The sequence below is a fragment of the Trematomus bernacchii genome, unplaced genomic scaffold (genome assembly GCF_902827165.1).
Source record: "Trematomus bernacchii unplaced genomic scaffold, fTreBer1.1, whole genome shotgun sequence".
In the NCBI taxonomy this organism is placed as follows: Eukaryota; Metazoa; Chordata; class Actinopteri; order Perciformes; family Nototheniidae; genus Trematomus; species Trematomus bernacchii.
Genome location: NW_022987409.1, coordinates 2,703,394 through 2,728,507, shown reverse-complemented (window position 1 = coordinate 2,728,507; position 25,114 = coordinate 2,703,394). Strand labels below are relative to the sequence as shown.

The window sequence follows — 25,114 nt, the reverse complement described above, 5'->3', positions numbered from 1 at the left end:
TTGTTTTTCTAGCTGCATCTGCCGGTCTGTTTATCTAGCGGTGCGCTGTGTGCTGAGGTGGCCTGGCTTGTTCCAGCTAGGCTCAGAGCGCTCAGCGGCTAATGAGAGGGTTGTTAATGAGGAGGTCCAGGTGGATTCATTCATCATCCCCCTGCTCCCGAGCGGCAACTGGATTTACGCACCTATGACAAATGGTCATGCATTTGAAATTGTTGGAGGCCTTTCCTTTTTTTAACCACACTAAAGAGCCCATGTTGAACTTAATTAATCTGTGTAATTAATTACCTGACATGAGACATTACTGGATGTGTAAGGCAGATCTGTGATAAACCATCTGTTCCCGGGGTCATTAATCAGCCTAAGGATTCGCTGAACCTTTCCTCGATTCACTGCAGAGCAACTGAGACTCACAGATCTAGAACAAGAGAGCACAATTTAGGTCTGAACACTGTAAATACCACCACAACCTTTAGTTTAGCTAGTTTAAAGTCCAAGGGGGTCGTCAAGGACTGAGGTGTTGCCGTTTTTTTGGATATTATCGCAACAAAAACACTATCATTTTCAAAATGCTCACATGAGTGACGAGTGAAAAAAGCTGTGGAGCCAAATTAGTATGTATGTAATTTTAAAATAGTTTTAATTGTTTGTTTTTTCTTACCAAAAAGTATCTGTCATATCTGTAATGCAATACAATATGTGTTGCATAGCCTGCCTTGGTGATTAAAGGGCTAGTAACATGAATAACAATAGCTTTGGCCAGGATGATTTATAAAATGACATTTCTTCCAATGCCTGCGTACGTATATGCTCGAGGACCTATTTTTGAAACAGTTTGTTTTGTCCGTTTCTTCAACGCAGAGTACAGTCGCTTTGAGTCCAAGATCCACGACCTGAGGGAGCAGATGATGAACAGCAGCATGAGCTCAGGGTCAGGATCCCTGCGCACCAGTGAGAAACGCTCCCTCTATGTCAGGTAAGGCTGGAGAAAACACACACACACACACACACACACACACACACACACACACACACACACAGTCATGCTTGCACTCACAACATAATCTTTTAAGATCTGTATTCAAAATAGTAACTGTTATGTAATCAACCTGTGCTCTGTGGGGGAGAACACAGCTGAAGAAGCACGTGTTTCAAAAAGCAGCCACTCTGTCAGGGATGATACATGAAACTCCACACTGAGCTTTTTACAGGATAAGATTTTATTTAGGGCACGAAGTTGAAACAATTCATCACTATCATATAGTCGACGGACGGGCATCCCCTGTTGTTGTTTTCATGCCACAGGAAACCGACTCTCCTCTGTGTAATGGTGATTGACAGCGGGGGCTTGTCAAAGTGACCCGAGATATGACACTTTGGGCCAAACTGTATGGATGCTCGTTTAGGAATTGAACCAGGTGGCATCCTCCTCCTCCCATAAAAGCAGCCTCCCAGGGTCAAGGTGAGAGCGCTGGGTGATGTAACGTCCAAGTGCTCCACCGTATCTCCACTAAAGCGCTTCACTTAACCTAAACCGAATAGCTCCATCACTAGATTGATTAGGTTTAACAGCATTGGACCTCACTGGGATACATCAAAAGTGTATAGGTGTTATCTGGTTGGACGCCCACTACAGAGAGGAGTGTCTCCTATAGACTCCTGTGAGGCATGTAGAGCCTCGCCTGCTCCTGTGCGGTGACTCAGCTCTCAGTTATGTTGGGAAAGCTGTCTAGCTAGCCGGCTGATGCAGGAGCCGCCATGTCCTCGCAGCCCCGCCTCAGGAATGTGGAGGAGCTGAGCCTTTTTGAAGTGTTTTTGAAAGAAAAAAAACAGTGTCACATGTGCTCCCACTCTCTCCGTTAGTGTGTCACGGTGCTATGGAGTGGTTAAGACTAGGAATTTGAATATGACTTATCAACCTGTGTTAGAAAGTGCACTCGTTTCCTTGATAGGCGCTCCATCTGATAATCTTCCTCTGGATTGCATCATGACAGTTTCAGCCACACTGTTAACTTACTGCCAGTTGGCAGCTTCGGAAAAATCTTTAACCATTGGGAAATAATTTATTTTGGCCACTACTTATCTGCCCCACTGATCCCTGGCAATATAACCTGTATATAAAAGCTTGTAGGTCAAGTAAAGTTAATACCAGTAGAGCCGGTATTAATACCTTTTTAAGAAATGAAATGTGGGTTTACCTGTCGGACGAGATTGTGACGCACTCTGGCAGACAATAAACAGTGGTTGTCTTCAGTGGAAAGTATGTGGCAACAACAGGTAGACATTTTCAGAGGAAATACATGAATGAATGAATGAATACGTGTGTTGTCAGAAGTTGGATTTGACTTTACTTTTCACCTTTATGTTTGTTTGATTACAAAGACACTAGATGACTTTCAACAGGTTTATCATTGTCATCCATGTTCCACATACTGTTCATAATGTTCGGCTCACAAACCACATGCAAACAAAGTGAAATAGAAATCTCTTATAGTATTTCTAAGTGGTTGATTATAACTGATTTTCCTTTATTTCCTTTGCAGATTACCATTTTAATTAGTAATGAAATTCACAGCCTGCCAGTTAATGTTAATTTTCTAATATAGTACAGCTTTTTCTTTTAAATAATGAATTACTCTTCCCAATAAATGACTGTACTGTGTACGATTTAAATACAGTACAGTTCTGTAAAAATTAACTGTATTTTTTCAAACTATATTTAGAATAAAGCGTTAAACAAAACCAAGCCTTGGCAGTGGTTTCAATGCATTTCCTCATTTTAAACAGGACTGTAAATTAACCTGAAGCTGTCAATGGTTTTTTACATGTGCTGTAATGAATGAAAAGACCCAAAATGAACACTGTAAGGGCAATTTATTTAAACAGCATTTGTATAGGAGTGAACCTTTCCCAAGCTTTTTGATTTTTTTTTACAGTTTTATCAATGCAACCAGAAAACAATTACAGTTTCCACTGTAAAAGAAAAATAAACCACAAATATAATGCATGAAATTCATCGCTGCCATTTTGTACCATGTGTGGGTAATTCAATCTTAGTGAAGTGGGATCACAGCACACAAACTCAAGATAAAAGGAAGGAAGGAGTGTAACCAAAGCCTTGTGTTTTCTCAGAGCTTTGTTTGACTATGATCGAACGAGGGACAGCTGCCTGCCCAGCCAAGGCCTGAGCTTCTCTTACGGAGACATCCTGCACGTCATAAACGCCTCTGATGACGAGTGGTGGCAGGCGAGGCTCGTCACCCCGCATGGAGAGAGCGAGCAGATCGGGGTCATCCCCAGCAAGAAAAGGTACGCATCCTCTGCTAACGAAACACAAAGCTAATGTGGCTACTACCGTTCATCCCCAGCCTTTAACTTGTGTTCCCATTTCATTTAACAAACTGTTATCCATCATCGATAGCCCCGCCCACCTGTCACAAGGACAGATACAGGAAGTCATTTCTTGCTATTACACTATAAAAACTCAACTTTTATTTTATTCTAACCTTTTATGCTCTTAACCTTTTTTATATTAATATATTTTATTCAATATGCTCCTTAGATAACTTTTTATTATTATTATTTTCTCCTCATAGCATTGTGAAGCACCTTGAGGTGACGTTGTTTTTAAAGTGTGCTATATAAATGAAATTTATTATTATTATTATTATTATTATTATTATTATTATTATTATTATATTAACTAATAACTCACATCCATAGTTTCTCTTTTGATAACTGAACTAATAACTAGGGATGCTCCGATCGATCCGCCGCCGATCGTTATCGGCCGATATTCACTCTTAATAGTGTGATCGGTGCTCTCTATAAATGCCGATCAGATGACGCAAAATACATGAGACTTTTCTCTGTGCGCTGCAAAAGAAGCTCGCCAAAATGGCATCACCAGTCTGGCAGTTTTTTTAAGGTGTCCGAAAAAGACAATAAAATAGCGGTATGCAACGTGTGTGAAGCAGAAAGAGAGAGAGAGAGTTCAGGATCAGCTGCTGCTGACGGAGACACGCAGCTCTACCGGATCACAGCTCCGCCCGCTGTGACAGACCGGTGGGCAAAACACACACTAAGAGTTAGACCTAATAATAATAATAATAATACATTCAATTTATAAAGCACCTTTCATTGCTAACAGCAATCCCAAGGTGCTAACACACTTAGTTATTTTATCTACCTCTGGAACAACCTAAACTAGTTATAAATATGTTTATTCTTCACTGTCGGGTCACTCATTACTGGATCAGTGAGCTGCATGAGACGATACTGACGGGCTGTCAGGAGAGAGGCTCCCTTCATTTCTCCCGTGTTATTATCCAACGTTAATGTAAACTTGAATAATGTACTTCATTTGAATGTAATAATTATGTTGTTTGTTGTTTGTGGAAGCGCATCATGTATTGAAAAATTAATCTGAACTTTTCGATCCGTTACGATTTATAAACTGAAGCAATCTAAAAATGAGCCCCATTAACTGAGTTTCTAAACATCAGCATATATTACCGGTCATAGTCCGGTAATTACCGGCTAACGGAAACTCTGCTACACAATTCACAATACAACACTTGGATGGAAGATCCCCATAGCCCCCGCACCCATCCTATGATCGGATCGGCGATCGGTATCGGCCGATTCTGATTTCGGCGATCAGCCCCAAAAACCCTGATCGGAGCATCCCTACTAATAACTTTTATTAATTTAATTCACACTGTTCATTTAATTTAACATGCGATTCCTTGCAAAAATGTATGTAAATAATATCTTACTTTTAAATGTGGCCCTTCCTTATGTTAATTTGAAAGATAGTCTAGAGATTTTGTATCCGTCACTGTCGGCATCCTTTTTTATTTTCACCTTATGTGCATGCTATGACGAAAACAAATGTTATCTTATTTTGTATTTCCTCCCCAGAGTTGAGAAGAAGGAGCGGGCCAGGTTAAAAACGGTCAAGTTCCACGCCAGGACAGGCATGATTGATTCCAACAGGGTAAGTGTAGAGGGGCAGCTGCCCCCCCCGCCCCGCCGCAGCGAGGCTCCAGAGCTGCTGCTGGGCTACCAGGGAGACGGCCTGCCTCCCCCTGTGTGTGGGAGAGAGACCAGCACCTGCTCTGTGGAGCGAGCACAAAAAAGAGCTCGTATTACTGTATAGATTACAGAAGCTCCGTGGAGAGGAGAGGAGAGCTCCCCGTAACCTCGGCGGCTCCTTGATATTAAGAAATGGGCTCCCCCTAAATGTCTATCAGAGGCGGACCTGTCAGATGTTATTTGCAGGAGTGTAAATCAGCTGTACTGTTGTGTCTGTATCATCTATAATGCACACAGATCCAGCCTAATGAAAATGTTTTAAGTGGGTAAACAGCAGCCTGTTTACTTCACATTGATATGCCATTCATTTCCACCCATTACCTGCTTCTCATATCTCATTATTTGATGTGTATTGTTTGTTTTGCATTTCATTTGTGTTTTTTTTTTTTTTTTTTTTTGCATGGGTGTCGAGTACCCTCAATGAAACCCATTCTGTTTTTGTTTTCACCCTCTCGTCGCCCCCCCTCCCTCCTCCCCCTCTCTGACCCACACATCGACAAGCAGCCAGTCAAAGTAAAGCGCAAAAAAAGCTTCAACCTGACACGCAAGTTCCCGTTTTACAAGAGCAAGGAGAATATTGTGCAGGAGTTGGTGGAGTCCGAACGTGAGTACCCCCGCTGTGTGATGGAGGGGGGGGCGGGGTGGTGTTGTGGCTTTTTTTTTTTTCTCGTCCTATCCCCTTCATGCTTCAGTTCTGTCTCTCAACTCTCATCTTTCCGCTCACCTCCAAGGGATGGTTTGTGTGACGGCACCACTCTCATCCCTTTTTCTCACTGTCCCGGAGAGATGCCCCACACACACACACATCGAGCTGTGTGGGGGGAGGGGGGGTCTCTCCGGTGTGTCTGCATCTGTCTACGGGCTCCAGAGGAGTGTGTGCTGCCAGCCGGGTGTGTGTGAGTGTGTGCGTGGCTGCGTTAACACACAGGCCCTCCCAACACGGCCATGCTGCTCCTTGTATAAGTCCTGATCAGTCCTGCAGTCAGTCACTGACCCACAACAAGAGGAATCTCATTAACTGGACGGAAGCTTTAACACTTAACAGGTCAAAATCCCACTTTAATGGGATTGGGCCTGTGTAATTGAAAGGCCGTGGCTTACTATGAACAAAGTGGGGCTCAGGCGTAATGAGTACAGCGGCGTGTGTCAGCGGGCCTGGCGAGCAGCACTCCTCTTCCTCTCCGCCCCGACTCTCACTAACCTCTTCTTCTTCCTGTCTGCTCTCTTCTCTTGGTTTCTGCTCTCACCTGTCGGGACACCTAGGACTTCCCAGGGTTAAGCGATGACTTTTATGGATCAAAGAGTTTGAGTAAGTGTGTGGTTGTACTGTGTCAAGCAGCTGTCCCCTGAGCCCAGAGAAAAAAATGCTTTGTCACTGCAGACCCAGCTGGGAATGCTAAACCACACACACACATCTAGCCGAGACACACACACACACACACACACACACACACACACACACACAAAACACTACTTCACAAAAAGATGCATTCACAAGGGAGGCTGAGTGAGCGTTACACTTATTCTGGATGTCTCATGGGGACTTTATAATAATTTGTTAGCAGAGTTTTGTCAGATAAGGTCACACGGAGCTGAGTGTAACTGTCAATGTTTCTCTCCGTGTTGGAAACACGTTTTCCCCCTCGCCCGCTCCCCCGAGTCAGCCTGCCTCCCTCCTGTGGACGGCCGAACGCCTCGATGTTTTCTTTGTCTTTTTCCTGAAATGAGATCCGGCACAGATCTCGCAATAGGAAGCGTTGGCCAGGGGATTGTTGGTCATTTGGGATACTGTCACAGGAAACACTTAATTTCCTATTGCTTGCACCTAAAACCACTTCCCTAATATTACGAGAGCATGGCTTCCGCACCAAGCAAGACTTCTGCTTTCTTTATTCCCCCCCCCTTTTTAATGGCCTACATGTCGAGAAGCAAGTTGCTTTTTTTTTTTCTTGTTGCATAATGCTGTTGAGTCAGGTGAACAAATGTTTTCACCGATAAGAGAATAAGTTGTAATTTCACTGTGGCTCTACTGTTTGAATCTAATTTTTTTTTTTTATTAAATGATCTGCAACTCACACTCTTGTGCTTTCGCAGAATGCCTGACATCCAACACAAGTGACAGTGAAAGCAGTTCGAGTGAGTCACCTTCATTTCTCATGGTTTCTTTCACACTGCCCACACGGATGAATAACATTTTACCTGTGAAATGACAACTGTAAATTAATATTCCTCCCGGTGTTTTATCAGCCATGCCAGTTTGATTGTGTGCCTTTTTAAAAATTAGTTGTAAACTTTTTGATTGTTTTCTTTTTACAGAGGGACAGGAGGACACGATTCTCTCCTACGAGCCGGTCATTCGACAGGAAAGTGAGTAAATCCCTTCTCTACTGTTGTAACTAAAAAGTACGAGTGATTGTTTCTTTATGCACCCTCACCTCCTTTATTCCTCTCTGTGCAGTCCACTACACGAGGCCTGTCATCATCCTGGGCCCGATGAAGGACAGAGTAAATGATGACCTCATCTCTGAGTTCCCCCACAAGTTTGGCTCCTGCGTACCTCGTGAGTCCACAGCAACAACCGTATCCAAACAGAACCACTGAGCGATAACAGCGGGGATGAAAATAACCTCGCTCTTCCTTCCTCCCTCCGCAGATACGACTCGTCCGAGGCGAGAGAACGAGATGGACGGACAGGACTACCACTTTGTGGGCTCGCGGGAGCAAATGGAGAAAGACATTCAGGATAATAAATTCATCGAGGCCGGCCAGTTCAACGAGAACCTGTACGGGACGAGCATACTGTCGGTCCGGACTGTGGCTGAGCGGGTGAGCACAGTGGATTCATGGAGGATCCAAGCTTGTAACTCATCTAGAAAATATTCACTATTTCATCAAATCTGTGTTTTTTTTGTTTAAAACAAAAGAACCTAGATATCACAAATGATTGGCACTTAATCTACAAGTGAACGTGGTTTCATTATTTTTGTTGAAATGTTATAACAAATACAAGTGTTATTTAGTGTCAAATGTACTGTTACAAATGTTGAAAGTTTCTGAGAAATTCAAAAGTAATCAATCCTAGAAGATTTTAACATTTTCCCCGATCCTCCCTTCCAGCAGGGGAAGCACTGCATCCTGGATGTGTCCGGGAACGCCATCAAACGACTGCAGCAAGCACAACTTTATCCGATTGCCATCTTTATTAAACCAAAATCCATTGAAGCCCTAATGTAAGTTTGAGCTTTTTTGGTGTGGGGGTGGGGGTGTGGGTGTGGGTGTGGGTGTGGGTGTGGGTGTGGGTGTGTGTGTCAGGGGGTCACAGGTTCAAACCCCACTGCAGTCAGCATGTCGTTGTGTCCCTGGGAAAGACACTTCACCCCAAATTGCTCCTGTGGGGATTGCCCACAGTCTTGAGTATGTAAGTCGCTTTGGATAAAAGCGTCTAACAAGTGACATGTAATGTGTGTGTGTCGCTCACCTCCGCTCTTCTCCTTTCAGGGAGATGAATAAGAGGCAGACGTACGAGCAGGCCAATAAAGTCTTTGACAAGGCGGTGAAGCTGGAGCAAGACTTTGGAGAGTTTTTCACAGGTCGGTCTCACTGCCCCTCTCTGGGTCACACATTCAGATTTGTACTTCTGATTTGGACCGATTTTTTTTTTTAATGATATTTTATCTGTAAATGATATTCTACATTTAAAATGTAAGACTCAAACATGTTCAGTTCAGTTGTCTGTCCATCACACAAGACGAGCCGTAGAAGAGTTAGAGACAGATCTTTGGCTAAAGAAATGACTGAAAAACAATTGGTGAGAAAGATTGCAGACGTCTGTCAAACAACTACTTGATTAATCAATCAACGTTTCAGATCCTCCAGGTTTTTAATGTCCTATATGAAACATCCAAATCAACTAAAAAAACATACCACTTCTTTTTTGCATGAAAAACTACTTAAAAATAAATATATGTTTAACTTTCTTTCTGTCGAACAACAACCTGATTAATACTGTAGCTTAATGGTCCAGATCCTATTGATTATTGTTTATGAGTAAAGATAATCCTTTCCTATAAGATATGTCAACATTTTCTTTATTTTATTCTGAGAGCCATGTTTGCCTGAAAAGCTTCTAATTGTTTGTTTGTGTGTGTCTGTGTTTGTCTGTCTGTGTTTGTCTGTCTGTGTGTGTGTGTGTGTGTGTGTGTGTGTGTGTGTGTGTGTGTGTGTGTGTGTTTTTGTGTCTCCAGCTATCGTACAGGGTGACTCACTAGAGGAGATCTACAACAAAATCAAGCTAATCATCGAGGAGCAGTCCGGGCCCTACATCTGGATCCCCTCCTCAGAGAAGCTCTGAGCTCCCTGCCCCCTCCTCCTCCTCTCTGCGGCGCTGCAGAGCTCCCCTCCTGCCTCCAAGAGACCCCACCCAAGCCCAAATAGCCCCCCCCCCCCTCCTCACTTCCTTTTTGCAGATATGTTTCATATCAAGTTTTAGTGTCATCATTATGTTACTCTCTAAATGAAAAAGAAGTCTTATCACCATTACTGTGACTGTGCACACCCCTGCATGAGTTTCTCAACAAATCCATTCAAGACTGGAAATGCCATTCCAAAGGAATATGTCAAATGAAAACAAAAGGGAAAAGGAATAAATCCTTTTGTGAACTGGGACTGACTGAAGATCAGAATGTTACAGGAGTCTGGGGAAAGAGGAGTCGGGATTCAAAAAGAAAAGTTGCAGGGAACCAGAGACAAATCATACCGAGTCGGAACACTTTGTAAATGTTCATCAAATCACATTTAAAAAGACACGCAAGACGAGAAGTGAAGACCAATAAAGGTTTGTTTTTTCTTTTTCTAAAAAGACTGGATAAGATCGAGCCCTGCTGATGGTACTGTTCAAGGAGTCGTCTCTTGTTTATAATGACTGAGGAAATTAGTGGAGCCGACAAACTGGTGATCTATTTATCACGAAGCAGCTTGCTGATTGGTCGCCTGCCAGCCGTCTGCGCTGCGGCTGATAAAGACTTCTCGCGAGGCAGATCAAGAGGAAGAAATGCGTTGTGAATCTCTACATTTATATTATGAAATCACAAGATAAATGATAAAATCCCACTGAGATTTTACTACATATTAAAAACTACACATTTTACACTTCACTAGAATTGTCAATTTGGAGGGCTGTTAGATTTCATTTTTCTTTTTTTCTCTTTCTTTCTTTGTGGGATTTTTTGCTTGTGGTTTTTAGCTGCTCTGTGTAAAGGACGGGGGTAGAGAAGTGTAACTGGGCTCTCTGCAAAACACCAAACTGCCTTACATCGAATACAAATTCTGTTTTGTGACTACCTGTTGTCTGTGAGGGAGGCTGCACACAATTTAGGAAAAGAGAGGAAATACCCTCCTCTTTTCTCCATTTTCTTTGTGTCCTCCAACTGCCAGGAGGCCTGACTTGAGTGCAATAGTTAAAACAAAGTCTCACCTCTGCAATAGATGAAAGTCTCACCCGCGTGGGCGCCTTTTCTCCCCCGTATTTCAACCTTCCTTCCTATTTAATGAAATAATTTGGCCATTGGATTACAATTTGACCAGCCGGCGCCTCCTTTCTCATGTTGAGCAGCAGACCGCCCGATTACACTCTCTGCCTTCCAAGAGGATTCTCTTCTGATTGAATGGTCACATGGTACTGTCCTATCTGCCGCCATGACGGTGGCCTTAAAACGGGTAGAACAAGACAATAATTGTATTGGATGTCCTAACGATTAAAGAGTCAATATAACCTGTTTTTTGAATTGTCCCCCTGTCCCCTTACCAAAAAATAACACTAAAGTCGGGTTTGATTAAAAAGAAAAACCTACATGCTTTGTGTAGCCTATCTATACACGTATGAGTCCTTGTTGGCAGGTGCTGAACCACTGTGTCGAGCTCTTAGTGCGTCAGGAATCTCTCACGTACAGATACCATTTCCCCCCCGACTGAAAGGCCACGTTAGGGCGGAGGGTTCAGAGCTGTCAGGTGTGAAGTGCTGATGGTGGTTCTGTCGCTAAGCTAAAGGCAACCTAACGGCGTAAACCAGGCTGTATTTGGTGTCTTCTCTCTCTTCGTGAGCTTGTTGAAGGCCGTCGGCGTGGTAACCTTTGAGTCGGCTGCATCACCAGGATTGAAACTGCTCCCCCCCCCCCCCCCCCCCCCCCCCCCCCCCCATGCAGATGTTTGTTAACGTGTGCATGTGAGCGAGTAAGTCTGAAGAAAAGTGGAACGCCCCCCGATCCTGTGAACTTTTTCCTCCTCAGCTTCTTGACGAGTGCAACAGAAGTTTTTTTTTTTTCTTGTTTTTAGAGAGCCAGACCCAACAGGAAGTGGTAACCGAGACCTCTGGGTCCCCTGCTCTCTCCCACCCACAGAGCACCTGTACCTGCAGGCATTTTCTGAACAGGTGTGCCCCCCTGCCAGGCACCACTGCTAAACCAGCTGTCATTACCTGTGTCAAAACCAGAGTTCAGGGAATAACCGAAGGGAACAGAGCCATTTATAAACTGCTTGCAGACTGTTTCAAAGGGTGTGGTAGCTGTACAATGTAAATAAGCCCCCAGCAGATCCCCCTCACCTGTGCTTCATGCATGTGTGAATCAAACTGGGACAAAAACATGTTTTATAGACCACAAATGTCAGGTAAGTAAAGTTTGAGCTACTCTTGAGATATAATTTCCATACAAATGTGCTGTATTGTTGGTATTTCTCTTCAAATGCCTATTGGAAAACTTAACTAGTCAGTTGGGAATTCAATTCCCTCGAGTAGGGCCTGTCTACATGTGATTTCTTGTGGAACGTGTCTGGGTGTATAGATTTAAAATATATATATATTGTAAAATAATGAAAGAGATGCAGGCAGAAACCTACACAATATCACAGAAACCAGGAGCATTGATCAATACATCATTAGAAGTTTAGCATTGGTCCTCTGGTGTTTAGTTGAAATACAGCTGACTGTTAACAATGTGCGTGGTATTCATACCTCAGTCAGCCATGTCAAAGCCCAAAGAACTTGATTTCATTTGAACTCTCCATTGAGGATGTGGTATATAACGAACCTGAATGCCTCTGTGTGTGTATAATTGATGAGGGTCTTTGTTCTGATGAGAGAAATGATGACATATGCTTTTATTTTTTGGGTGGGGGGGGGGGGGTCAGGGTTCTTGTTTGTACTTTTGGGTGATGATGTTTATGTTATAGCACATCTGTGCAGTAAGTGCTTGCAAACATGAACCCTTTGATTGTACAGTAGTTTCCTTCCTGTCACTGCAGGTGGTACAGCCTATCAGGACACTCGGCCTCATGGTCTTCCTTGTCCTAGTCATGAGGGAACAGTCCTGCAACTTTTGTTTGGGTTTTATTTTGGGACTTGACAAGAGTTTATTTGTTTGAAAATAAAATATGTGACTCAGTTATGATATTGATCCGCTTGTTATTGCACTTTAAACCCCCCCCCCCGTGGATTTGAAAATAAGTGTAACAATTATTCACATTTGATTTGTCTTTATTGACGGAAGACAGTAGAAAAAGGTAGGAAGCATGAGGGAACGAAAGACCCAGGCTGAAGACCAACTGGACTGGATGTGGTGTGTGTCGGAAGACCCCACAGTTACATAAACACTGAGGAAACTCTGATGAACATTTGAACAGAACCATTGATAACATTTAGCTGGAACGAGCTGCTGTAACTGATCAAGTTCAGACACAGTTAACACAGGGCTGACAGCAGGTCAGTTATTCCTCCGTGATGAGGTTCTTCTTGGCTCGGTCCAGCCGGTCCAGGATTTCAGTGTAGAGTCCAGACATCTGTGGGTTCACCAGAAACAACCGTTGAGCTCTTAAAGGTCCACAGTGAGGTTTCTGCACTTTATAACCAGTAGGTGTGTAAATCACCACCATGAGATATATTGGTTCTTAGGGAAACTACATGATATCTGCTGATGTTACAAAGTCTGCCACCATTTCAAACAAATCCAGGGGCCTGCCATCAATATAAGACAATATGAAATACTCATTTAACAACATTAATTACATTTATATCAACTAACAACTCAAACTAAACGGAACTTAAATATCAGTTCAACATTTTTCATGTATCCCACATTGTTTGAGTGAAAATACTTTTTCTGAATTTCAAAATAAGGACGTGTTTCGAGATGTGTATCAATGTTTTCTTTTAGGATCGGTGATCAATGAACCGATGATTGATCCAGATAAATGGACCGCTGCCCCCCTACTAACATGCAGGACTATTCCTCCTCTATAATGCTCCACAGCTACACCCACCCCACCCCCACCTCCCCCCCCCGTCCTGTACCTTTGTCTCGTAGCTCTCCTGCAGGGACCCCAGGTGGCGGATGAAGCTCATGGCGAGGCCGCACCACCTCTCGGCCTCGGGGTACTGGGCCAGGCTGTACAGCAGGACCCCCGTGTTCCAGGCCCGCGTCAGCAGCCACAGCGTCTCCATCTCCGGGAAGTCGTCCGGCTGCAGAGGAGAGGAGCGGGAAGACGTTCAAAAGGACACCTGGGCGACTCGCTGAAGCCAAAGTTATGGAAGGAAATCTGCTTTTTTTTTTAAGTGGGGAGTCACTTTCCCCAAATCCTGTTTGTTAACCTTTACTAATCCTTTGGAGTCTCAAACAGACCGTAAACAAACTGGAAGGTTTCTAACATTTCTAAAGTTTCATTCCTTCTACACACTTCTTTAATCTCGGGCTTTCACTTTGATCCAAAGAGTTCCAAAGCTTTCCAGTGATAACTCCAACTGAGAAGGGGAAATAGTCTCTGCCTGTTCAGCAGGGTAATGTCTCCATCATTTGATGCCTCTTTCAGAGCGGCGGCTCACCGGCAGCACGATGACTTGTACAGCACATTAACATTCAAATTGGCAGGAAGGGGGTGGTGAATGGAAGCATCTGCTAATTGAAGTGCTGCTGAAAGCCCATTGATAAAAAAAGAGGCTTCTAGAACAGCAGGCGGCCATGGAGTGGAGGAGAGGGGGTTAATTATATAGCGGGGAGCCGGTCTGTTGGAGGGAGCAGGAGGCGGGTGCCAGGGGAAGGCGCTGTGTGATTGGTGCTGACTCACTGCGGCTGCGATGATGGACAGGGCCTCCTCGTAGTAGTCCCACACCTCCTCCAGCACCCGGGCCTCCACCTCCGACACGCCGCTCGGGAGGGACAGCTTGATCAGGCTGTGGATACACTTCCTGAGCGGGGACACAGAGACAGGCTCACAGTCAGAAACACGTTCATCCTGATAAGCACTTTGGGGGGACGCATCGCTAATGAAATGTCAAGGGTATTTTCATGCAGAGCAGTGATTGGCTTGCCTGCAGCGGGCCAGGTCGGCCTGCGGTTGCTTCCTGTGCAGCGAGAGAGCCACCCTCAAGGCCTTCTTGCACAGCAGAGGGTAGTGGGCAGGGGGCTCCATGGCCAAGGCTGCATGGAGAGAGGGAAGATGTTACTGCAGACCCTTAAACGTGTGTGTTTCTTTAGGTGTCAGCAGGCAAGAAATGACAATGAAGGGTTTTAAAGGTAAGGGTTGGTTTTTTCTTTTTACCTGCAATGGTCTCTAGCACCTTGGTTTCGACGTGTTCCAGCTCCAACACGGACTCCAGGACTGTTTCCACCTTGGGGTCGTTCAGCTTCGCCCGGGCTTCAAACTCGTAGAGCAGCAGCAGCGTGTCGGTCGGGTCCTTTGGGAAACTCCCTGCAAGAACACGGTGGGAATACTTTATTTAGCTCCATTTTGATTCATGGAAGACGTGCTAATAACAAACATGGCTTTTATTCAGATAGTAAAGCTACCTACATGAACATGTCAACTGGAAAATGACCATTTGTAAATAAATAGCTCACACAAGAAAATGTGTTTTTCTCAAACATCGAACAAAGCATCTTAAATTAAGAACATCCTTGATTAATTTAAGGAAAAATGGGTCACAAATCTTAACACAACTCTTGCGAAATGATTTAAGTCTTGGTAGCAAAATATATATTTTTGCATGAACAGTTATGTGCCTGCCCAAGTGTAAGAAGTTCCCCCACTCTTATTTATTGTTCATGGAGGCATATTGGTAAATCAAAGGTTTTTAAGGTACCACAGGGTAAGTCGTTGATTAAAAAAAGCATAATTTAGGTGGTAAATTATTCCTTTGAGGTACCTGAAGCTTTCAGGGTTTTCCAGACCTCCCAGCAGATCTGAATGTGCTCCAGAGCCTGAGTGAGATCCTCGGTCTGTGGACAGAGACACAGAACAATCACTCTGGATTCATCATCGCCATCTAGTGTTCACTTTGTCTCCAAAGGCAGAGGGACCAAAATGAAACACCTACACCAGCACCAGTGATTGTGGTTAGACACCTCTCTACTCTTCTAGTCTTGGTACATTTCCATTCATGTGCATGGAGAACGTGCTAAATGTGGGAGAGGGGCAGAGGGAGTGGGAGGCACACCTGGCCAGAGTGAGGGGATTTCCTGCAGAGCTCCAGAGAGGCGGCGGCGGCCATTAGCAGACACGTCTTCTGGCCCATAAGCAGAGTGCGATCAGGAGGGCACAGCTGGGAGAGCTGCGGGTTCAAGCACATGACATATTAACATTTAGCTACACGCCATTAACTGGCTGTTTCAGAGAGAGAGTAAGGCAGCGGCTTGTGGTCTGAAGGCGGTTTTGAATGCAAGATAAACTGGAAAATGTGTGGTAGGAAAGACTTGGAAAGATTATTCATTATTCATTCAACAATTACTTCTGAATATTACCCCTAAAATATAATGTAAAACCCCAATTTCCCACAGCAGAAGCTTCTAAGTGTAGGGCTGTTCTCAGATATCATCTCATGGAGAAATACAGAGTACGGTGTTCTGCTGACGGTGAAGACAGAGGACAAAGGGATCGTTCAGATTCTTTATCTCAAACTGATATGTTTATCTTTCTAAAACAATATGTTAACTCCCTGTTCTGCTGTTATTGATTCACACACGTACTGTAGATACTGATTTATCACCCTGACAGAGCTCGTAAAAGGGAACTTGCCTGGTATGAGAGCACGAAGAAATCCCTCATTCTGTCAGGGCAGCTCTCGCACTGCAGAGCCGAGTTCCACGCTGTGACACACACACACACACACACACACACACACACACACACACACACACACACACACACACACACACACACACACACACACACACACCCACAGACAAAGTGAAGGTGATGCAACATTTTAAGCGAAAGCATTCATGTCAGATTGAAGTGACAAGGAGGGTGTCTCTGTACCAATTTTCCTGAACCAGTTAGCTTCCTCTGTGCGTTTCTCAGCAGTCAGGCGACTCTGGTGTGAAACTTTCTGCAGAGCTGCAGAAAGGGCAAAATAAATATGTAATTTATATTGACGAACAGCAAGAAATGTCTTCACAGAAAGGCAATTCAACCCAAGATTCATATGTACTCACCCATCTTTAGATATGGCAGCAGGACTTCCATATCCACATTTCTACATAGAGTAATGTAAGCCAGTAAATGGACAGTAAATACGCGTATTTAAATAAAGCTGCATCAATATTGCTGTATAATCAGACTGTGTTAGGTAATTCCCCTTCCCCTTACCTCATCTCCTCTCTCGATTTCTCAATTGTGGAGAGCACAAGTCGAACCAAACACCTGTGAAAAGATGAATGGAGAAACTGCTGTTGACCTCCTTTCTTTCACCTACTAACTGTATTATACAGAGACACACTTTGAGTGGAGAAGCAGGGAATATAGGTCAGTGGATCATAGAGGCGTACGGAAAACTAACAGACTCGCTACAATCTCTCGGCAGCACCTAAGCCTTCTATACTAAATGTTGTCACTTTACGTGTGAAACTCTGCCATTATGTTTTGTTTACAGCCTCAACACATGACACTGCATACTTAAAAATATAAGCAAAACAAAGAAACGTGGCATCTGAAATGTATTATTTCTGTTCTTAAAGCAGCAGTGAAAACAAAGGGTAGCTAAGTGTCAGAAAGGGAGAGGAAACCAACCTAAAACGCCTTGCTAGCTTAAACACATTGCTGATCTAAAAGAAAGTCCACATGTGTCTGTTTCTTATGTGACAGAACTGTGAGGTTCTGGCTAGGGCTGTGCGATTATGGCAAAAATCATAATCACGATTATTTTGGTCAATAATTGATATCACGATTATTAAAAACGATTATCCATTTACTTTGAAAACATCCATTTATTGAAAAAAAATGTGAACAGTATGTTTTTAACAGTTGATTACCCTGAACTTTAAGTATAATTCAACTGAAAAACCAAATTTTTCTTTTTTTAAAGTGGACCTATCATGCTATATTTGAATAATATATTGTAGGGCCATACCTATATAAGGTATATTTATACGTTTTCTTTTTCAAAATACCAAACACATCATGCATTTTAGCCATGCCTCATTTCGCTCTATTTTGCTCTCCTCCACCCTGTCTTTGCATGAGCTGCAGCTGACCACGCCCCCCTGCAAAGGAGGGGGCCGAGTTACAAGCGTCATGTTACCATGCTGTTACCATGCCACGGCAACCTCTCATTCCCCTGATAGGTCAGCTCCTCCGTCCTGACGTCAGAGGAATGTTCAAATCTGGATCAGTCTGTATCAGATCTGTTGCAGCCCCGTTTTTAGAGATTTGGGTATGGAGGAAAATAGAGAGGGTTGTGTTTTCTGACACTTGGTGAGTTCCCTGGAACACCGGGGACACATATTCATGTATAAAAGACGTACAAAAGTGCATTTTGCATGATAGGTCCCCTTTAAATAAAAATAATAATCGTTTTATTTCGATTACGTTGTTTTCGTAATCGTTGCAAGCCAAAATCGTAATCGAGATTAATATACGATTAATTGCACAGCCCTAGTTCTGGCTTTCTATTCCTTTTAAGCTTCCATGTGATATAATGATTGACTAAATGGATCATGCAGGCACATTTTTTACAATTGTATTTAACTCTGAATGTTGCAGTTCACAGACCTGAGAGCAGTGAGGACCTGAGATTCATCCTTGGAGTTTTCACACAAGCTCCCCAGAGCCTTCATGGCCGTTTCCTGCTGTTCGTTCTGTTAGAGGAGAACCAGGACCCCCCTCATTAATACCACCACCCACCAATCATAATGTTTACAATCAAATAGTAACTAAAATACTTATAGTATAATATAATAGTTAATACATGTAGTTTTGAGCTATTTGTTCAACAATATGAGCTTTGTCACAAACCAATCAAAACGGAATACTAACATGTATCAGTACTTGTGTATTTGTTTGTGTGATAAACTGGAGACGTGTCATTCAGTGATGCTTTATCTTGAATTGATTGTTGTTATTGATTGTTTTTACCCAGCAGTGAGGAGCTTAACCAGAAAGGTGTGACCAAAAACTATAACCCGCCACTCGCCAAATGCAAGTAAAGATCTATGATGGGGATAATAATACTGAGGTCAGTTACCATACACAAGTAGCTACTTTAATCCAATCTCTTTACCACAAATAAGTGAAATGACCCCATTTTGTTTTGCTTCAACTCTTCACACAGGTGGTGGCATGCAACGTATGACTATCAGCTGTCCCTACACTCACGCTTTCTTTATCTTGCTAAATTACGAGTAGTACTGTAAAGAGAATTTTGCCAGTATGCAAGTGGTGGGGTCACATTGCCGATTTGGATAAACCTAAAATAAAAATGAAGGGCATGGTGGAAGTATGTTTAAAAGATTTACAGATTTGATCTATTTTATTTGTTCTATGTCCTATACAGTATATATGTTGCACTGTTGGAGGAGCCTTCAATCATATTTTAGCCAGTAATGTTTTTTGTTTTCAAGCCACTGGCAGATTGACTAAAAAGTCAATTTTGGACCCTGGGTGCAACATGCTCCGACATCTGCTATCATGACATTTCACAGGTCAGTGCTGTGACAAGGGCATCCTCCTCTTCAGCTTCCCACCCACACACTGCACACACTGCACCACTGTGGAACTAAGTCCACCAAAGCAAACACATTAGTTTCCCATTAAATCCTATTTTTACGACTTGTGTAGAGTCCTGTGATGAGTCTTACCTCCAAAGCAATCTGAGCAGCCAGACTGAGCAGATTGGAGGCAGCGTTCTCAGAAACCAGCAGCCCGTCCTCACTGGCAGAAGGACTCTTGGACAGACGTCCCATCGCATTCACTGCCTCTACAGCTGGTACACATCAACATCCTCACCACGGAGAATATGCTGAACATGTGGCAGTAATGACATTATAACACTACTACCATAACAGCTTGTATCACACGACTAATGTTTGCAGATACCTTTCTCCACATTGTTCTCCTGCACTGCAATCTTGTAAACACTGAACTGGGTGAAAATGCTGTCAGGATCACATCTTTCTGCTTCTTTAATTGCTTCTTTGGCCTGAAAAAACACAAGTTTTCATGTACATGCAAACATACATCACACACATAAAGTGTTCAAAAGAGCATTTGCCAATGTGGCTGGTGACCTTTGACCCCCAACTGCACCACACATTTACTTCCCTGACCTGCTGCTGTGCTCAAGTTGTCTTACCTTTTCCAGTTGTTTGAGCATCAGGAAACAGGAAGCTCTGTTCCTCTGCAGTTTGGCTGAATTGGGCTCCGTTTGACCCGCCTTGAAAAAACTCAACGAGTAGTTATACCACTGAAGAGCCTCAGAATAGTTTTTGGCCTAGGAAGCATAGAGCATTGCGTTTCCTTTATTTATCCTTGTGTGGAAATGAAACGTCATGCATTGAACCTATCCTAACTGTTTTGGCCCAGCAGCCTCCTACCATGCTGATAACTATACATGTGTATATACACTACAAAAATACCTTCTGAATTAAGAATAAACAAGGCTATGTTTAGCCTACCTCAAAGTGTTTGGACGCTTTATCCCACAGCATGACATGAAGTCTTGTGAGGGCCTGTGGAGTCAGCTGTTTTCCCGTATAGTGGCCTGTGTGGGTGTAATAGATGGTTATACTAATACAGAGGTACATCTACAGCGTATTACCTACATAATTATAAAATTAACAATGTTTAATCAAGCCTGTGAGACTCACAATCTTCGGTGTGATACAAAATCTGATATTCTTCAAATAAAATGTAAACATAAACAAACATCCATGCACTTATCCAAGCATGAGGCAGAGTTTTATGTCACTGGGTATAGTAAAGGGTGTTGTGTCTGGATGGATATATATATATATATCAAATCCCTTTCACATTTTATTTGATAGAATATCAGCTTTCCCAATCACACAAAAGAGTCCCTTAGGCTCGAGTGAACAGGTTGAGGAACTCTTTTTTCAAAGGCAAACCTCTAAATCAGAGTTTGGGCTCTAAGTAGGCCTCAGGGTACCCGAGTCGAACACTGAATGTAAAATGGAGCAATTAAATTGTTTGCACTGCACCGTCTTTTGGTTCACTCTGATGCGATATAAGTTTCTAGTATAGTTTTTTATTTTTACATTTATATAAATAGAATTAAATATATTAGTTTGATTCAAAGACTTGTTACCAGTGATGATATCTTCTATCTTCTGTTTGGCCAACAGCTCCCTGCCTTTCTGCAGCAGCAGCTCAATGTGCAGAACGAGAGCAGTTCCCAGGTCAGGGGACGACTCAAAGTGCTGACACACACGTTTCAAATAGTCAAATGCAAGCACTTCTCTGGAAAAATCAAAGCAAATATCATTCAGAGTAGAATAGCAAGTGGGCATTCCTTAAAAGAAGCAAACGTGATTGTGTGCACATGTTCGTCTTCAGCAATGTGAGTTTCTGCCAAGTGAGAGTGCTAGCAAAGATGTTGAAGATTGTACCTGTCTTCAGACATGAGTAGCTTCACTGTGCTCAGACACACTTCAAGAGAAACCTTAGATTCCAGCATCTCATTAAGTCCTGAAATAAGATGGATATAACCTGCTTTTAATTGTGCATTTAACTCATACTTAGGAATGTCTCAGTGCTAGCACAATATGAGACTGAGCAGCTCTACTACAACGTCTGACTTGTAAAAGCCTAGTAGTTACATTACTCTAGACACTTATTCTGGGGTAATAGAGAACCGCAGTGACGCGTCCTAAAACCCGGAAGTTAACTTCTTCCGGTTCCTTCGACAAAAATGCAATGCAATTTCTCCATAGGATTTTGGAAAATAGCTCGAAATAAGGTCTGTGGTTGACACACACTTAAGAGACGGATCACGTTTTGTTTAGTCGGATAATCTCCACATGTCTACCCTACTTTTATAATTTTCCAAAATCCTATGGAGAAATTGCATTGCATTTTTGTCGAAGGAACCGGAAGAAGTTTACTTCCGGGTTTTAGGACGCGTCACTGCGGTTCTCTATTAAACTCTTCAGTAGCCATATTGAGTTTTTACGAATCCACTTTTCTTCCCAGTAGCCTCAGAGAATCCGACAAACTAGCAACATTTCCTTCATGAATGTACTTCCCTAAACTCTCAGCCACAGACGCCCCACTGCTGTCGATGAAAATGAAGTTCTGTATAAATAATTCAATGACGTATGGGTGATAACTAACCTGCTCTGATATGATCGTCGGAGGCCCCACATCTCACGAGTATTCTGATCTTTAAGTACAGCCCAGAGGTGCTCGTAAATTCCTGTCAAATTGCACAGCGCAAAGCATTTATAGATAATCTTTCTGTAAGTGTCTGCTTTAAATGCAAACATATAATGTAATTAGAGAAATATATATAATATCCCACCTTGTTGGCTAAGCTGACAGCGTTTAGAGCCTTCTCCTGAAACCTCTGACAGTCCCACTCCAAATAAACAGAAGCAAGGAGCCTCAAGACCTTGGCCTATTGCGATGAAAATGTACAGTTACATTTTTTTAATTTGTAACCGCTGATTTTACTACATTTTGTTTTACATTATCTTACCTGGACTTCAGATCCAGGTGCGTACTTCACATTTATTTTCCCAATTTCATAGCTTTGGCTGAAAACGGAAAATAACAAATTGCTCTCAATCTGCATTGTGTCCAAAAAAAATTCTGTTGAAATGTAGCATTATTTTTACCTCAGCCAAAATGCACTTTCCTCAAACTTTTTCAGATTGTAAGTGTCTATTCCAAAGTTGTAGCACATAATGGAGAGATAGGCAGTCTGTATGGAAAAAAATAATTAATTGTTACTGTCCCCTACACTTTCAACACGTGTGTCACAATAAAAGATGTTGACATAGTTATAACAGAGAGTTTTTATACATCCTTTGGTAGCCGCTGCAGCATGTCTTTACAGCGCTGCATATAGACCACAGCATCATGGTTATTCCCTTGAATCAAGGCCTGCAAAAAAGAGACTTGAACTTAATGTTAAATGTCAGCAAACAATTTAACATTTTCTATCAGCACAAATTAGATTTCCCCCTCTCATTGTTCAGTTAACATTTTAACTGTCTCACACTTCACACTGCAAGTCTGTCAGAATAGCACTTCCTCAGCTGCCAAATATCACAAGAACAAATATTCACATTGAAGGTGTTGAACATCACATGTGCCGCAGCTCACCGATTCTGCCTGGCAAGAGAGAATTCGAAGCAGATCCTTTTCTACATCTCCCTTGGATGAAGTGATGTCAGCTCCGTCCCCTCTGGATGTTAGTTGGGCATAGAGAGTTTCCAGGCTCTGGAGATATTGGATGTGGTAGATTTTGTAAGGAAAACTGTATTGGTGTTTGTTCTAAACTAATCTCTCTGTTTTTTTCTTTACCTTCACAGCAAGCCGTAAGAAGTTATCTGCCATCTGGGGATTTTTGCAGTCCAGCCAGGTTCTTCCTGTCTTGCTGGCCATCTGTAAAGATTAGACACTGAGAAACAGACCTTGTCCTCCTGAAAAATGGAGCACTCATAGAAGGAGCCTACAGTATTGCTTACCAGGATCTGCTTGCGAATAACGCCCTCTGTTGGATTTTCAGGCTCACAGCAGTACAGCAGGCTGCATGCCACATGACGCACTGTGAGGATGGTGAAAACATTTCATTGTGACGTAACATGTCTGTGGTTTCTCCTCTTGCATTTGGCACAAATTTCAGACGGTGTGTCTGGGGTATTTCAGATGTAATGATCATCAGTAAAATGTTCATGTAAATATCTAATGCAACTGGAATGGTACCTTTAGCTTTCAGATTTTTACTTATAGTGGTGCCAACATTCTTGGTAACTGCCCAGTTCCACAGCTGGATGGCACACTCCTCCAGCTGTAAGATGAGTACGAAAAAGAAATATGCATCAACTAATACATTCTACAAACGTATGGCAATATAAAGGAGTCAAAATGCTATATAAGTAAAACACAAACCAAGTTTATAGATCTGTCTTTACATTGTTCAACTTAGTTTAGAAGTAAATAGTGGTCTGAGTTACATTAACAGTCAATCTATAGTCATAATCTCTTCTACCAACAATCCTACCTGTGGATTTGTTATTTTGGGGAAATCCTCCAGGCCAGAGACTTCAGATAAGAGTTTCTCTATGACCTGGTCGTAATCCGTTGTCTGTTTCTGCAGCAGATTCTCTGTGAGACCTGTGCATGAACAAAAGCAAATCAAGATAATGTTAACCAAACAAAAAACTTCAAATGTTTCTCCAAGTGTTGCAATAGAAAAAAAACATCACTTTTAATGTTTGTATTGTGGCAATTTAAAAAAAGAATTCAATTACAAAATGAGGCTAATCTTGTGTTGCTGACTATTGATTGTTAGATACATTCTTGTAATGTTAAATCCCATACACTTCACAAGTTGTGGAAGTATTCAAAGATGGGACATAAATAGAAGCTAACACCTCTTCATAAATTGAGAAGCCATGACCATTACATATTTGGTGTTTTTATTGAGTTCAGAAATATATATATTGAATTCTCCTTGACTAGCACCATTTCTGTCCAAAGATTCGCAGACCTGTTTTCTAGGTTATCTGATTGCACCATCATTATAATTATTCAACATCATTGTTAATACTCATGTAGTTACTGTTAGCTTGCCATATTGTATATTATGCTCTATAATGCTGTATTGAAATCTTAAATCCACTTCTATTGATTTTGGTCATGACTAAGGTAGCAAAGACAAGGACATAAATCAAAAGAAGTCAAGCATAGGTGACTGTTAACATTAGCACACATACTCAAGCTAACCTAGCTAGTTAGCCTTAGCTCATCGCAGTTAAACCTAGCCAAAAGTTAGAAACTAGCTAGGTTGATAAACAATGATAATATTAGTAATAGTAGTTTTACCAGAACACCTTAAACAGGACCGTCACTTACCTTTCACAGTTGAAACAATCAGCTCCATTTTTTTAAAGTTTCAGCACTGATATTAAGGCTAATGTTAGCTCCTCACCAGTGCACCATCATGTTTGATTGACAGAAGTAAAAAATGCCCGGGAATTTTTTCGAGGAGAGGGAGAAGAGCCAGGGGGAAACAACATAGTGGGAAGTGAACGCTCAAAGACTTCTTGTGAATATATGTCTAATTTGAACACAGATAGTGGTTTAATATTGTAAAGCTAATAGCATGACTTGGTTATGACAGTTAACATTATCTGACATTTTAGAAATGTTCCGAAGCAAGCTAATTCAACTATTATCTTAATTTAGTGATAACAGCACAGAAACTTCATACCATAACATTAGAGGAATTGTACTTTGGGACAGTGAGGTAAGAGAACCATATTTCTGTTATGAACAATGGAGACATTTTCATTTTGGCATGCAGTCAATATATTAAACTATCAAATGTTGTTTACTATGAAATGGAGTTTCAGATATTTTGCCCATAGTTACTGTTTGTATGGACAAAAAATGCTGCAGGTTGGTGGTTGGTACTAAGTAATGTTGTTAACAGTTTGTAGATTTCTATGCCCAGGGACTGTTAATGCAGGGCTGCCAACCCTCACGCATTGAGCGTGTCAGTCATGCAATTAACCCA

General features: G+C 42.3%; 2 protein-coding genes across 2 annotated transcripts in view; one reads left to right on the top strand and one right to left on the bottom strand.

Moving 5' to 3' along the window:
* The window catches only part of dlg3 (discs, large homolog 3 (Drosophila)), a 73,557-nt gene extending 61,023 nt beyond the window's left edge, over positions 1-12,534 (top strand). The window contains 11 exon segments of the mRNA XM_034136757.1: positions 859-973; positions 3,130-3,306; positions 4,921-4,996; positions 5,599-5,698; positions 7,189-7,230; positions 7,411-7,461; positions 7,553-7,654; positions 7,748-7,920; positions 8,212-8,324; positions 8,593-8,684; positions 9,339-12,534. Coding sequence (XP_033992648.1) covers positions 859-973; positions 3,130-3,306; positions 4,921-4,996; positions 5,599-5,698; positions 7,189-7,230; positions 7,411-7,461; positions 7,553-7,654; positions 7,748-7,920; positions 8,212-8,324; positions 8,593-8,684; positions 9,339-9,445 — 1,148 coding nt within the window. The 3' untranslated portion in view covers positions 9,446-12,534.
* Positions 12,535-12,648: 114 nt separating this feature from the next.
* On the bottom strand, positions 12,649-24,478 carry tex11 (testis expressed 11). Its single transcript, XM_034136764.1, has 29 exons — positions 24,451-24,478; positions 23,597-23,709; positions 23,299-23,383; positions 23,061-23,140; positions 22,897-22,977; positions 22,696-22,812; positions 22,393-22,473; positions 22,206-22,291; positions 22,067-22,124; positions 21,890-21,985; positions 21,703-21,784; positions 20,979-21,057; positions 20,678-20,829; positions 20,028-20,113; positions 19,706-19,843; positions 19,450-19,552; positions 19,212-19,336; positions 18,127-18,212; positions 16,726-16,779; positions 16,572-16,624; positions 16,396-16,473; positions 16,153-16,223; positions 15,575-15,688; positions 15,284-15,356; positions 14,680-14,829; positions 14,450-14,558; positions 14,206-14,326; positions 13,436-13,603; positions 12,649-12,924 (listed from the first exon to the last, which is right to left on the bottom strand). The coding sequence occupies exons 1-29, from the start codon at positions 24,476-24,478 to the stop codon at positions 12,853-12,855; spliced, it is 2,739 nt and encodes a 912-aa protein (XP_033992655.1). The 3' UTR covers positions 12,649-12,852.
* Between the last annotated feature and the right edge of the window lie 636 nt (positions 24,479-25,114).

Excerpts from the sequence above, each read along its gene's own strand:
- tex11 (XM_034136764.1), bottom strand. The coding sequence starts at position 24,478 with ATGGAGCTGATTGTTTCAACTGTGAAAG. Across the intron at positions 19,844-20,027 it reads AAGCGTCCAAACACTTTGAG|GCCAAAAACTATTCTGAGGC; the intron begins GTAGGCTAAACA and ends TATGCTTCCTAG. Across the intron at positions 19,337-19,449 it reads GGAGAACAATGTGGAGAAAG|CTGTAGAGGCAGTGAATGCG; the intron begins GTATCTGCAAAC and ends GATGTGTACCAG.